Source organism: Microtus ochrogaster, chromosome 10, assembly GCF_000317375.1.
Source record: "Microtus ochrogaster isolate Prairie Vole_2 chromosome 10, MicOch1.0, whole genome shotgun sequence".
Taxonomy (NCBI): Eukaryota; Metazoa; Chordata; class Mammalia; order Rodentia; family Cricetidae; genus Microtus; species Microtus ochrogaster.
This window is the reverse complement of record NC_022016.1, coordinates 44,290,587-44,304,948: the sequence shown is the minus strand read 5'-3', so window position 1 is coordinate 44,304,948 and position 14,362 is coordinate 44,290,587. Positions and strand designations below refer to the sequence as shown.

Genomic DNA, 14,362 nt, shown 5'->3' with positions numbered 1-14,362 from the left:
GGAAGTGACCTCAGGCCTCCCTCTCATGGCAAAAGGGAAATGATACTTGGATGATATTGACTATGTCTTCTCCTCACCCCAGGCCTGACAATGGGGCTTCTAACATGGAAGGCTGACAAGGGATGGATGGGCTGAATGACAGGGTGGGGACAATGAACAGGTATGTGAACAAAGGGATGAGTGATTAAAAGAAGATTGCTGGACAGATGAATGGACAACATAGACAGATGGATTGATGGATGTGTGCAAGGACTCAAGGGTGGGTGGGGTGGATGGATGGATGGATGGATGGATGGATGGATGAGTGGATGGATGATGCATGGATGCATGGATGGATGGATGATGCATGGATGGATGGATGCATGAATGCATGGATGGATGAGTGGATGGATGGATAGATGGATGCGTGGATGGATGATGGATGGATGGATGGATGGATGGATGGATGATGGATGGATGCATGGATGGGTGGAAGGATGGATGCATGGATGGATGAGTGGATAGATGATGCATGGATGCATGGATGGATGGATGCATGGATGGATGGATGGATGGATGGATGGATGGATGGATGGACGGACGAGTAGATGGATGAATAGATGGATGGGCAGGCAAACAAATGGATAGGTGAGCAATTGGCTATATTTGGTTGGGTAACTATAGCTGGGCAAACGGATGATGGAGCGAAGGCTGGATGTCCAGAGGCACTGCTGAACTGATAAATACTTACCAACTAGTTCACAGGGGTACAAGCCCTGTGTCTCGGTGTCTCCACAGTATGAAACTCCCAACCCTGACCAGCCATACTCTACCAAAGTAGAACCATTGAACAGTGATTTGTAATGTAGACAAGCTAGTCCAAGCTCACCCCAACATTCCACTGGAGGAAAAGGCGAGTGGGTGGACGAAAAGGAAAGAAGAAAAGAAGGGAGGGAAGGAGGGAGAGGCCATGACTTGGAAGCATGAATGGGGGGGTGACTGGTTAAACTGCTATCTGGAGAATGGCCAGATGAGAAAACAGACATTTAAATACATGGCCTGTGTGAGCCACAAGGGCATCTGATGAAGCACACAGACGGCAGAGACATGGTACACTTCTGGACAGACAGACTAGCAGAAAGATGGAGCGGGGACTCTGCAGGAAGGTGGGCATACATGCCAGTCTTGGCTTCCCACTTACAAGCCAGGAACATCTCTGGACCTCTCTGAAGTTGCAGTTTTCTTGCTGGTAAAGTGACCATGAGACGCTCTGGACATCTAGCTCCATAGATGGCCAAGAGCATTACTGGACGTCCCATGGAAAGCCCGGAGCTTAGTAATGGTCCCAAGCAGGAGTCACTAGCATCTCATCTCTTAACAAGTCCTCTGCATTTACTAAATGGATGGATCAATGGATGGAGGCGGGATGAATGGATGGCAGACAGACAGATGGAGAAGGTCCTCTTACCCATATATGAAGCTGAGTCCTGGCCTTCTCATTCACTGGCTGTGTAACCCCAACCATGTCACCTAACCTCTCTGAGCCTCACTCCTATACGTGAAACTCCTGCTGTCAGCAACTCTGACAGCTCACTCCCAGCACACTGGGCTCTGTCTTGAGCCTTGTTCAGCGACAGCCTGAAGCCATCAAGCCCCTTGGCCTTCTGGCCCCTTACCTCTCTGAGTGCCAAGAGAATAAGGAAGCATTAGGATCCAAGGTCACTGGCTGAACTGAGCCCAATGAGACTGAGGCCAGAGTGAGCCCACCCTTCCCAGACTGCCCTAGCTGAGTCACAGTGATCGGTTACAAAAAGGTCACAGGCAGAGAGAGAGAGAGGGTCTCACAGCAACCCACCTCATGCCCAGCAAACCCTGGTGGCCAATAGGATGGTCACTTAGAGACCAACAAAGCTCAAGGTAGCTGCCCACACCTGGGTCAGGCACTTCTAAGAATGTCCCTTTATAGACACTTTGGTCACTGTTTTGGGCTAGACTTGATTGGCCTAGGCATCTAAAGTAAGGAGTCCACTGGCTAGCTTGTTGCTGGGGCTCCAGTCAGACTCCAAGGACAAGATGAAAACTTCCACAAACGCCTGCCATCCAGAGCCTTGCAGCGCACACAGCACATGTACAAGCAGCAATGGCCTTGAAACACAGTGGTTGCAGTGGCAGGCAGAGAGCAGGGACCGCAGCAGCCCAGGAGAGTGAAGCCCCACGGGCAGTGCTTGGCAGCATCCCTAGGCAGAGAGGAGAAGCCACACACACCCTCACATCTCCCTAAGAACCAGCCATTAGGGAGCATGCAGGCCTTAGCAGATGGATAGAGAAAAGGCCCTCCTGTTAAAAGTCCCTAAAACTGCACTATAAGCTCACTCCGGCACTCCTTGAAGATGTATAGATCCCTTGTACAGCCTAGGACCAGAGGGCTAAAAAGGCAGACTCTAAGTTAGCATCCCTGGGAGCAGACTCCAAGCATCTGTGACTTCAACCAGCTCTTATCAGAACTCTGAAGCCATGCAAGGCTAACACCTGCTGTTGGGTAGCACGTCTGTCATTTTCACCCTCCCGCCTTCAGAGATTCCTTTGATTCCCCTCAGATCTGCATCAAGAAGGCAGGAGTGAACGAGGCGGTGGTGGTGCACATCTTTAATCCCTACACTAGGAAGGCAGAGGCAGGCAAGTCTCTGAGTTCGAGGCCAGACTGGTCTACAAAGTGAGTTCCGGGACAGCCAGGGCTACACAGAAAAACCCTGTCTCAAAAACCCAGAGGAGGGGGAGATGGGAGTGGCCCTGGGTGATAAGGAAGGGCCACAGGATGCCCAAGGCACAAGAGTCACCACCCAGAGCCAGACATCTCTATGGAGAGGTGACTCAGGGAATTGGGGTGAGGGTAGGGGGCTGTGGTGCAATGCCTCTTCTCTAAGGGAACATATGCTCATCCCTTCAGAAAACAGGAAATAATCACAGGCCAGCTTGGGCTGCCTCTCCAGCCCACAGGCATCAGGGTCATCTCCTCAGGCCTCAAGAGTCCTGCCCCCAACTCTCACCTGGCCTTACAAGCCCTCAGCCTTATCCCATTGGTCTCCCACATGCTTGGCAGGACCCGTTCATATCAACGGAAAGGCATCTTTTTCTTTTTTTTTTTAACGTAAGTTCTCATGGAGCCCAGGCTGGCCTCAAACTTCATAAACAATGGATGACAAACTTGAACTTCTGATCCTCCTGCCTTCACCAGCCTAGCGCTGGCATTGTAGGTGAACGCCACCACACTCGGTTTCTTAGGTGCTGGGGGTGGGAACCTCAAGCACTCTAACAGCTAAGCAGCACCCCAAGTCCTTGTCATCAGTCTTAACAAACTACGTCATACACAGCATCTCCTCCTAGACCATAAAGGCCCACCAAGCCTGGGTCAGGTCTTCCTGGAACCATACTGTCCCGCATGACCTAAGATGATGGCCTGGTACACAGTAGGGTCTTAAGAGCTCTGCTTTGTGGTCAAGTAGCTAAGCTACTTCCTATGGCCTCTCCTGAGAAGTCTAGGGTACAGACAGTTGGGCGTGCTCAACACAAGGCTGAATAAAAGCTTTCTGGACTGTTCTGGTCAGCACTCCTCTGCTGGGAATACCTGAAACTTAGGAGCAGGCAGGTAAGAATACTGTAAGCCTTCCCGGGAAGTCTGTGAAGTCGGCTGGAGCTAGTCACAATTCCCAGCCAGTCTGGGCCCCACCCACCACCCACGCCCCTGTCTAACGGGAGTCCACCAGTTGTCTCCAGTCAGGTGGGACCCTTAAGCTTCACCCACTGAATCTCAGTCTCAGCATGGAACATGAGAGGAGTAGAAACAGCTCAGGAGAGGAAGAACCAGATCTCCATCCCCAGCGGCTCCTCGTGAAACAGACAGGAGAAAGGCAGATAGCCAAAAAGCAAATGCCAGGCCAGAGCAGCTCTGATGTTCCCTGTTCACACACCCCTGTCACCTGTCCACTCCCCAGGGCAGATGGTACTGTGTGGGTCTGAGGATGGACCCGGTAGGGCAGGAAAGCCAATGACCAATGAGCCAATGACCAACTCTAATCATTTGGCTGGGCTTCATGGTCCACTGTTTAGAAAAATTCTGAAGAACAGTCTAAGTCCATGAACATCAAGATAAACTAACCTAGTCTGCATTGAAATGCAGGAGACAGGGGAGTACCTGCCTCCATTCCAGGTCTTCCACAGCCAACAGGATCTCAGGTCACTTCCTGACTTGGGATGAACCAGGCCTCTTGATGATCATTGACCAGATATTGTTGGAAAGCAATGGTGCCCAGATGGGGGGTCTAGTGCCCGGCTCTCACCACCCACATCCCTTCCTGAAGGAGTCTGGGTGCCCACCCAGACCTTGAGAGATACCCTCCAGGCTCCTCACCTTGGGCTGGAAGGATCCCCGGTGCTTAGTGGGCTCTGCCTCCTGTTTGACCTCTTCCCCAGAGTCCTCACTGTAGCTCTCAAACTCACTGGAGCTCCAGCCTAGGTCCTCAGTCTCACGTGGTGCTCCGGCACGGTGCACATCCTCATAAAGTAGGCCCCGTTCTGCTCCTGCCAGCCAGGGACAATCTGGTGAGCCGGAGACCCCAGCTACCCAGATCTGGAACCCCAGTCACCCAGATCTGGAACCCCAGTCACCCAGATCCGGAACCCCGGCGGGTAAAATGCCCGACAAGGAAGGCTCCTTAATCCTCTCTTAACATGGCACCCCTCTGAGTGCAGGGTGTTCGCTACTTGGCATTTTTCCCAGTGAGAAAGGAAACCTCAGAGTCAAGTCTAACTGGAACCCTAGTGTGCTCCTGGGTGACTGGAGACTTCTAAAGCATCAATGGGAAGACACAGGAAGGGGCTGGACTTCCTTAATGCTGTATCCCTCCCGTGTAGTCCATGTGGTCTGCAAGGGTCCAGGAGGGGGCGCAGCTGGCCAAGAGTCCAGGAGGAATCCTCGCTTTCAAAGACCACAGGACATGCCTTAGCCTTAGCCGGAGGAGTGGGAACAAGGAGTTGAGTGTCCTGTCTCTAGAGGTGCGGGACCCAACTGGGCACTCATGTGAGCGCATGTGTGCTGCCTCGGGAACTGTTCATCTTGCTTTTAGAACATGGATCTATCACGAGGACCTGAGGTTTGCCAATTCGTCTACGCTGGCTAACCAGCAAGCCCAAGGGGGCTACCTCTGCCTCCCTAGCTGTGGGATCGCACCATGCAAAACCTTTTTGCATGGATTCTGGGGATCAAACTTAACCCCACCTGCTTGGTAGGGAGCACTTTACCTCCAAACATGGGGAGGTTATTTTTAAGCCAAGATGTCAGTGACTACCGTCTCCAGGACAGAGCAGCAGGCCACCCTGGCTGTGACCTTGAGAAGGTGTGGCTGGGCTTGCTATTTCTGCATTGGCTACCCCCACAGCTATTGCCTGAGGTGATAGACCCTAAATCTTGGAGATGCCTAGAAAAAGACCCCGTGACACCTGAGGACAGAGAAGACCAGGGCTGGGTCATCAGCTATTTGACCTTATTCAGGTGAGAAACTAAGGAGAGGGGCCCCCCATCAGCCACCGAGACTGCCCAGCTTTGGGTTACACCCCCACGAAGCCCAGCCTCCTAGCTCCATCAGTTATCTTCCCCAGGATCCAGTGAGCTGCAAGCACGTAAATATGATCCAAGCCTGGCCTAGGCCTGCTAAAGTGACATGCACATTGCTGGCCCATCTGTCCCTTTTCTAGGGACAGGAGATTCTCAAAGGCCCTCTGGACTTGTTATTGTCTGTATACTCCCCAAGGATGGTTACTGCTGTCTCATCAGACTAAGGGCTACTCAAAAGCAGAGGTGATGTTTCCCAACTAGGTGGGGATCCTCCATGCCCCCAGGACACAGACAGAACAATGAAGTTTAAGAAAGAAAGAAAGAAAGAAAGAAAGAAAGAAAGAAAGAAAGAAAGGAAGGAAGGAAGGAAGGAAGGAAGAAAGAACATCTTATATTCAAATTCTAGCTGTGTGATCTAGGGCTTAGGGTTTGACCTCTCTAATGCATATGGAACCACAAGTCCTACCCTGCCTATCTCAAGGGGTTGACTCTGCAGGAGAATCAAATGTGCTCCCTCTGTTAAAAAAATGCCACCCAGATCCTCCTGGGGGAGGGGCAAAGCCCTGGACTTGAATTCCAGTCTGGCCTCTTAATGTCTCCTCATCTCTAAAATGAAGACATAATACCCCTAATCACAGGTATCATGGCAACATATGAAGAGTCAGCCTGGAGCGAAGGCATATGCCTGTAATCCCAGTTGACTGCAGAGGCTGATGATGAAACGTGAGCTCAGGGTGAGCCTTGGCTACTTGGCAGGACCCTGTCCCAAAACAACATGAATCTCAGATAGCTCAGGGCTAGAGTGTTAGCATGCACGAGGTCTTGGCTTTGGACCACTTTGTGTGTGTGCCCTTATATGCATGTGTACATATGTGGGTGTTCATGTGTGTGTTCATGTGTGTGTGTGTGCACATGTATACATGTACATGCATATGTGTATTGAGCAGCCTGGCTTAATGCATCTCAATCTCCCAACACATACACACACATGCACACACACACACACACACACACATACACACACCACCTGTCCCTCTTCCGTCTTCAACTCAGCAGAGTCTCTCTATGTCATCCTTCAGGCCAAATAATCTGTCCGCTTCTACCACTGCCCTGGAAGCCTACACAGCTAACTCATTCTCCCTGGCGTTAAGCAAGGTTTGGGGAAGTGACTGTCTTTGGGGACTCATGGTTTAACATCATCCTACCCAAGACCCCAAACCCTGTCCCACCCAGTTTGCCCAGACCTGAGGTTATGGTGAATCTCTGCTTATATGTCTGCAGGGGTGTGAAAGATGGGGACAGAGAGCACTGGAGACAAAAGGAAGGGGAAGAGACCTTCCTTTCTCTGTCCCAGAGAAAGGCCAGGAAGGAGGTCAGAAGAGGCCATACCGGGCTGATGAGCGTCTGGGCTCTCACAGGGGACGTCGTCATAAATTACATCTTCATCCAGGGCAGGGAAGGTGAATCGGTCAACTGGTGACAGAGGGGAGAAAGGTTACCCAAGTGGTCCACGGAGGGTGGACCATCCCAAGTGCTCCAAGGAGGACCAACCAGCTGGTAGCCATCCATGCGTCCTAACTTTCACCACCAGGGACACAATTCACTGCCTTCCTCCGGCACACTGGCCTTCTCAGTGCCCACCACAGACCCCCAACTTGCCCTCCTGCCACCCACAAACCTCCACCCTGGCCACGGCACCTGCAGGGAAGCCCTACCCTGAAGCCTAGCTCCAGGATGGGCAGAGTAGGGTTAGAGAATCTGCTCTGACCCTTGGGCCCCCTAGAAAGGCCCTAGCCCCTAAGGGATGCCTTCCTGAGTCCTACAGCATCCAAAACCTGGCCAGGCTCTGTCGCCGATACCCTCTTCTTCCTCCCGCCCATCCCACTCTCCAGTGGGTCCAGACTGGACCCCTCTCCTGGATGGCTGTGGCAGTCCTCACCAGTCCTGCCCCTTCCTCTTTGTCTCATCCCCTCACCCAGCCTCTGAAGTGATGGAGCACAAACGGGGTCACATCATTCACCTTTGTCAGAGGTGTTCGGGGGAGCTAGGGCACTGGCAGCCTGCTTCACCCCTAAACGCATCACTAACATGAACCTTGGTACTTCCACTGGACCCTGGCTCCTCCTCCTGAAGCTGTCCCTCTCACTTGTGTGGGAACCCAGCTGCTCCTGAGTGTGGCTCTCCTCTCAGAGGGCCCGAACCAGCCACCAGGGAGCTAACTCTGGGGAGCCTCTTGTTGAAGCCTCTGAGAGCAGGTGGACAGCTGGATGAAGGATCTAGGGCTCTGGTGAGCAGTGAACGGGAAGTCCATAACAGAGAGCCAACAAGTCTGTGGTAACTCTCTAAACATGAATGCCCCCTTGGTTCTAAAGAACCCATGCCAGTTCTTGGCCTGGAAACTAAGAGACAATCTTGGTTCTACCTAGGGTGGGTGGCATATGGCGGGGGGGCGGTGGTGAGTAGGGAGTAACTTACTGCGTCGTGAGCTCTTCCGCTTCCAGCTGGAGCGCCGAACCCCAGAGAAAGCTGCGCCCACAGCATCCCCATTGCTGACCACAGCTGGTGCCCTGTGGAGAAATGGGTCAGTGAAACTTAGGCCTCCTCGTCACACTGGGAGGATGGTGACTGTGGAGAGTGGCTTAGCATTAGACCCTCAGGTCATCTAAGCTGGGCTAGCCTTTAAAAAAAAAATCCAAAGTAAACCTTGGCTCTGATTCAAGACATGGTTTCTCTGTCGCTTTGGAGCCTGTCCTGAAACTCCCTCTTTAGACCAGGCTGGCCTTGAACTCAAAGAGATCCACTTGTCTCTGCCTCCTGAGTGCTGGGATTAAAGGTGTGCGCCATCACCACCCAGCTCTCAAGACTATTTTTTTTTAATTTTTTTAAAGCAGGTGCTCCATTTTTTTTTTTGAGACTTTTTTTTTTTATGAATGAATGCTCTATTTGGATATACCCCTTTGCCAGAAAGAGGGCATCAGATTCCACAAGAGATGGTTGTGAGCCATCATGTGGTGGCTGGGAATTGAACTCAGGACCTCTAGAAGAGCAGCCAGTGCTCTTAACGCTGAGCCATCTCTCCAGTCCCATGATTCAAATTGCAACATTTTTACTGTGCTTAGAGTTCTATGCTCTTATGGAAAGAAATACACTGTTTCATCATGGAAAGCAAAGACTTCATTTCCCCCACCCGCACTCTTCAGCACCTAAGTATTCTCTTTGGGGTTGGATTTTGTTTGAATGTTTGATTTTAAAAATCACTGAGTTGAATTTCATTTAAATAAAATCACAATATAACTTTTGATCTGGAATAACCTTTAACAGCCCCTGCAATAGTTTTAAACAAACATTCTTCTGCTGTTTTGTACTGGTTATCTGTGAAACAGCAGAGAAATCTCAGCACTGATCAAAACGATCAACCAACTGTGAAAAACAGTCGCTGTGTGTGCTGCTGTGTCCAATGCTTACCAGAGATTTAAATCTTCATAAACAACTAAATAAGCACATCCACCTCATTAGTATGCAAAATCTATTTATGCCTTTAGCCACTAATAAAATTATACATATGCTAAGGGATTGATAAATAAATGTCTTAAATGATGATCTATCATTGCTAAGCGTGTGGTGCATATACCTATTTACACAACTATGCATCCAAGGTTAGATATAAGTTTCTCGGGTGAGATGGAGACATGAGTTGGAAAAGTTTAAAGAGTTATAACCAAGTATCCAGGCTGGGAAGCAGGCTCTCTCACTTGCTCGCTTAGACCACTCGGCTAACTAGAAGGTGACTAAGCCCACGTCTGTCTGCAGTGAGGACTGTGTTTCCCCACTATTCAAATGCTGAGGTTGCGGTCAGGTGAGAGGATGGCTCAGTCGGTAAAGATGCTTGCTGCCAGGTTTGAGGGCCTAAGATTGATTCCTGGGACCCACACAGTGGAAGGAAAGATCCGACCTCCTTACGTTATCCTTAGACTACATACATACATACACACACACACACCACAAATACATATACTAATAAAAAAATACAAATAACAAAATTTAAAACATTTTTAAAGCTGAAGCTTGCACATAAATCCTCAGCTACTCCCCAGTCCCACTGTGTCACACAAAGTCCTATGCTACCACCAGGTGTTGGTGGCGCACGCCTTTAATCCCAGCACTGAGGAGGTAGAGACAGGCAGATCTCTGTGAGTTCAAGGCAAGCCTGATCTACAAGAGCTAGTTCCAGGACTGGCTCCAAAACAACAAAGAGAAACCCTGTCTCAACAAACAAACAAAAAGTCCTATGCTGCCCTATCTATTGTGGTGGTTTGAATGTGATTGGCTTCCATTGGTTCATATATGTGTATGTTTAGTCCCCAGATGACGAGCGGTCCGGGAAAGACTGGCCTTGTTGGAGGAGGCATGAGTCACTGGGAGGTGGGCTTTGAGATTGCACAAGTCCATGCCAGGCCAAGCCTCTTTATCTGCTGCTGCCTACGAATCAGGATGTGGTTCTCAGCTACTACTCCAGCACCATGCACGCTGCCATGCTCCTACCATGATGATAACAGGATAACCCTCTGAAACTATAAGCAAGCCCCAGTTAAACATTTTCTTTAGTAAAGCTTGTCTTGGTCATGGTGTCTCTCTACAGCAACAGAACAGTGACCGAGACAGAAGTTGGTACCAGGAACTGGGGTATTGCTATGACAGAGAAACCCTGTCTCAAAAAAGAAGGAGGAGGAAGAGAGGAAGGAAACACTCGCCCATAAGGGCACAGTAAGAGGAGATAGAGCCTTTGGGGAGGGGATTAGATAGTGAGAGACCCATGGGAGGAATAAATCAATGACCTCTGATATAAGGAGCTACCAGAAGCCCCTTCCCCCTTCCACCATGACCGATCATGAGAAGATGACAACCATCTATAGGTAAGAAAGTAGCCCCTGGCAGACTCTCAATTTCCTGCAGCCTTAATCTTAGCTGCGTCTTTGCTTCTGCACCCCCGAGGGAGACAAAGCCTGACTACAGTAATATCCCCTGGCCTGCTCTTGCCGACCTTGGCCACTCCACCAGTGCAGGGGAGAGGAAACAGAGAGGAAGCTGGAGTGTGTAAGTAGTCGGGGAGAGATGTTCACAAGGGCAGGACAGTTCCAGGAGACCAGAAGACTGAGCAGCAAGCCTCCATCCCACACAGCCCCAAGGTCTCGCGTGCCCTCCTCTCTCACAGACAGGAGATGAGCTGCATTCTCCTGCCTGCCCCACACCTTCAGCCCCACGCACAGTAGCACAGTGATGCCCAGGTCCAGAGCTATGAAAGGTAGTATATACTGTCTGTGACACACCTGTTTACTTATCCTTCTTCCCCTCCCTCTTCTCTCTTCTTCCCTTCCTTCTTTGTGCAGGAAATGCAACCCCAGGCCTTATAGGTGCCAGGCAATTATGTCACTACCATGCTGAAAATCCAGGTATTACCTCATAGTCAGCCAGACTAACATGCCCAAGAGAGCCCAGCAACCAACTCCGAGGCTATTACGACTTTGCTAACAGCGGATCCTGTGCAAACTTTGAAGTTGACCTCAAGATGGGGCTGGGCATTACTGGGTGAGGCCAAGTAGTTTTAGAGGGACCTGGACATGCCAGGAGCACACTACGTGCACACAGGGAGGCTGAAGGATGAGCCTCCTGGCTGTGTGTTATCAGAGCACAGGAAGTGGCAAGCACAGGTCCTAGTCCTGTCCTGCGACTAAGGGCCAGCTGGCAGTTGTCATCCCCACACAGGGTCACCTTCCTGCCCACCTCCACTGCCCAAGCCCCCTGGCCAGCAGGAAAGGACACAGCTGAGATCTGAACCAAGCTGATATTTTCGCAAAGCTTTTTGTTTTGTTTTGTTTTAAATTTGGGGTGGTAGGAGAGGGTCTAGGAGCCCAGGCTGACTTCAAACTCCTTATGTTGCAAGATGACTTTAAATTCCTGGTCCTCCTGCTCTACCTCCTAAGTGCTGAGACTATAGGTGTGTACTTGTAATCCCCTCCCAGCTGCTGTCCCGGAAAACCACCCAGATTACGTGCTTGGCCTATTCAGTGTCAGGGATGGAACCCAGGGCTATGCTAAGCAAGCACCCCACAGCTGAGCCATATCCCCAGCCATTTCTGCAAACCCTTGCTCCAGGGCTCAGCTCTTTAGCCCACAGACTAAAGCCGGTATTCCCAGGCAAGCAAGAGGGGAGGGCTCTCCAAACAGGGTGACACTCCAAGCACAGGTCTGGGCTCAGGGTTAGTGGACGAGGAAAGCATGGCAGAAAATGAGTCCAGGGGGGGCTGGAGAGATGGCTCAGAGGCTAAGAGCATTGCCTGCTCTTCCAAAGGTCCTGAGTTCAATTCCCAGCAACCACATGGTGGCTCACAGCCATCTGTAATGGGGTCTGGTGCCCTCTTCTGGCCTGTAGGCATACACACAGACAGAATATTATATACGTAATAAATAAATATTTAAAAAAAAAAAAGAAAATGAGTCCAGGGCACCACCTCCTTCCTGCCCAGCCCAGCCCATGCCCATGGGGGCAGCCCCTCCCAGCTGCTGTCCCGGAAAACCACCCAGAGCCCTGTCACTGCCCAGATGGAATGGACCATTCTCCCAGTGAGCAAACACTCCTGCGCCTCCTCCAGGATAATAAATAACCACGACAAACACCCATGAGAGGGTCATGATCTCAGCTTCATGTGCACTTCCGCCCTCCTGAGGCCTCAAGCCTTGCCCAGGAGACAGGGCTGAACTACATTTACCATCTGCCTGCACACCAGGGTGCACACCTTCACCAGGGTGAAGCCACGTACGCAGAGGATAAGGTCTGGAGAAGATAGGAGAGAGGTGTTAGGATTTCCCCTTGACCCTGGCTGGTCCCCTGGCGGACGGGAGACAGACAGATATGCCAAGCGAAGAGAGCTTGGGTACAGTTTATTTAGTGGGTATTGGGAAGGGTATAAGGGTAAGGGGTTATAGAGGGGAGGAGGGGAGGGAGGAAAGAAGGGGGAAATGGAGAGGGAGAGTTGCCTCTTCAGAAGAAGGATGGACAGAGAGAGAAGGAAGAAGAGGCAGAAGATCAGCTTGCCTTAAGAAGGGAGAGATTGGAAGTGGGTGGGGCTTGTCTCTTAAAGGGACAGGGTACCCAGGTGACATAGCAGGCCAGCAGCATTACAATTACGACAGGAGCGGGTATCAGTCAGAAAGAGGAGTTCACCCAGACTTCCAGTATGCCTCCAGCCCTCAGAGCCCCAAGGCCACGTGTGTCCCCTCCTCCTGTCCCACAGACAGCATTGACCCTGCCTGTCCCATGCACCGTAAGCACACAGTGATGCCCAACACCCATCTGAAAACCTTCACTCCCATTATCTGTCCAGCAGTGGATGTTTGCTGCAGAAGTGGGCCTGGCAATGACCCTCTCTAGACATCAGACCCCACGGGGCTCCTTTCTAAAGGCTGTACAGGGTGGGTCATCACACAGAAGGCCTCTACTCCAGAACACTGAAGGTTCCAGGACAGCTGGGCCCAGCCACCTGGCAAATAAAGAGAGGCATGAAGAATATTCTAGAAGAAAGAATGCCACTTTTGGGGAGCAGAACATACTAGGATAGGATCTGTGTTAAATGACGTGGAAGAAAACCCAATCTGCAGCCAAGGACAGAGAAGAGTCACTCCCTTCCAAGCTGGTCACAGACCGCCAGTACCCCCTAAAGATCCCATCACCTGTGACACCCCCACATCTAAGAAACATCAACAAAAGTCAATTCAGCAGGCTGGAACCAAACATGGGGGGGGGGCTCTCCTCAGACCTGGATGCTGCTGTCGGTAACATGAGTTGAAAGAATCTTTTTTCTTTTTCTAAGACAAGGTCTCACCATATAGCCCAGGCTGGCCTGAAACTCACTATGTAGCCCAGGCTAGTTTCAACGTCCAAATCCTTCTGCCTCAGGGCAGGTGAGATGGCTCAACAAGCAGAGGTGCTTCCTTCCAAGACTGGCAACCTGAGTTTATCCTTGAACTCGCATGGTGGAAGGAGAGCACCAACTGCCGCAAACTGTCCTCTGACAGCCACACGCCACGCCACGCATCTACAGACACATAAAGAAATAAATGCAACTTAACGACCCCTCCACCTCTGTCCCTCTAACACTGGGGTTACAGGTAACTTTCCTGGCCATCTGGCCCTGATGCCTGGATGTAGCTCAGTGGGTAGAAAGCTTACCTAGTATTCCTGAAGCCCTAGGTTCCCTCCCAGGACCAAATAAGACAGAACACACAGGCTCAGGCCTGCAGTCCAGGACCTGGGAGGCTAAAGCAAGAGGATTGTGAGTTCAAGGCTGGCCTGAACCACATAACGAGGCTGTGTCGGGCCCAAAGGTTCCAAGCCAGCTTCTGAGAGACTGGAGTCCAAAAAGACACTAGCTCCAAAAAGACACTAGCCTCAAAACCTCTGTCCTATAGCACTGATCACGGTTCTTAGGAGGGGCTTTTACTAGCTCCAATGAGCAGCAGAGCAGAGACCCAGGCCAGTGAGGTGCAGCACACACCAGTTACAACAGCCAGAAGACAAATCCTGCCTCTGCCATTTGGCGGACAGTCACTAAATACAGAACCAAATGAATCATCACGTCCACTTCCTGCCGTGAGAATCAAGGAAGAATGTATAGAAAAGTGCTCAGCAAGCCGGGCGGTGGTGGCGCACGCCTTTAATCCCAGCACTCGGGAGGCAGAGGCAGGCGGATCTCTGTGAGTTCGAGGCCAGCCTGA

General features: G+C 51.1%; 1 protein-coding gene across 7 annotated transcripts in view; it reads right to left on the bottom strand.

Annotated features, from left to right (window-relative positions):
• Positions 1-14,362, bottom strand: part of Arhgef10l (Rho guanine nucleotide exchange factor 10 like) — a 125,496-nt gene that overhangs the window by 67,547 nt on the left and 43,587 nt on the right. For 6 of the 7 annotated variants that reach the window (XM_026781945.1, XM_005352927.3, XM_026781946.1 and 3 more), the window contains exons 5-7: positions 8,066-8,157; positions 6,980-7,063; positions 4,388-4,557 (exon numbers count right to left, since the gene is read on the bottom strand). In XM_026781945.1, the coding sequence (XP_026637746.1) occupies positions 4,388-4,557; positions 6,980-7,063; positions 8,066-8,157 (346 nt within the window). Of the gene's footprint in view, positions 1-4,387; positions 4,558-6,979; positions 7,064-8,065; positions 8,158-14,362 lie in introns of those variants that run through there. The other variant, XM_026781949.1, reaches the window with a different exon arrangement.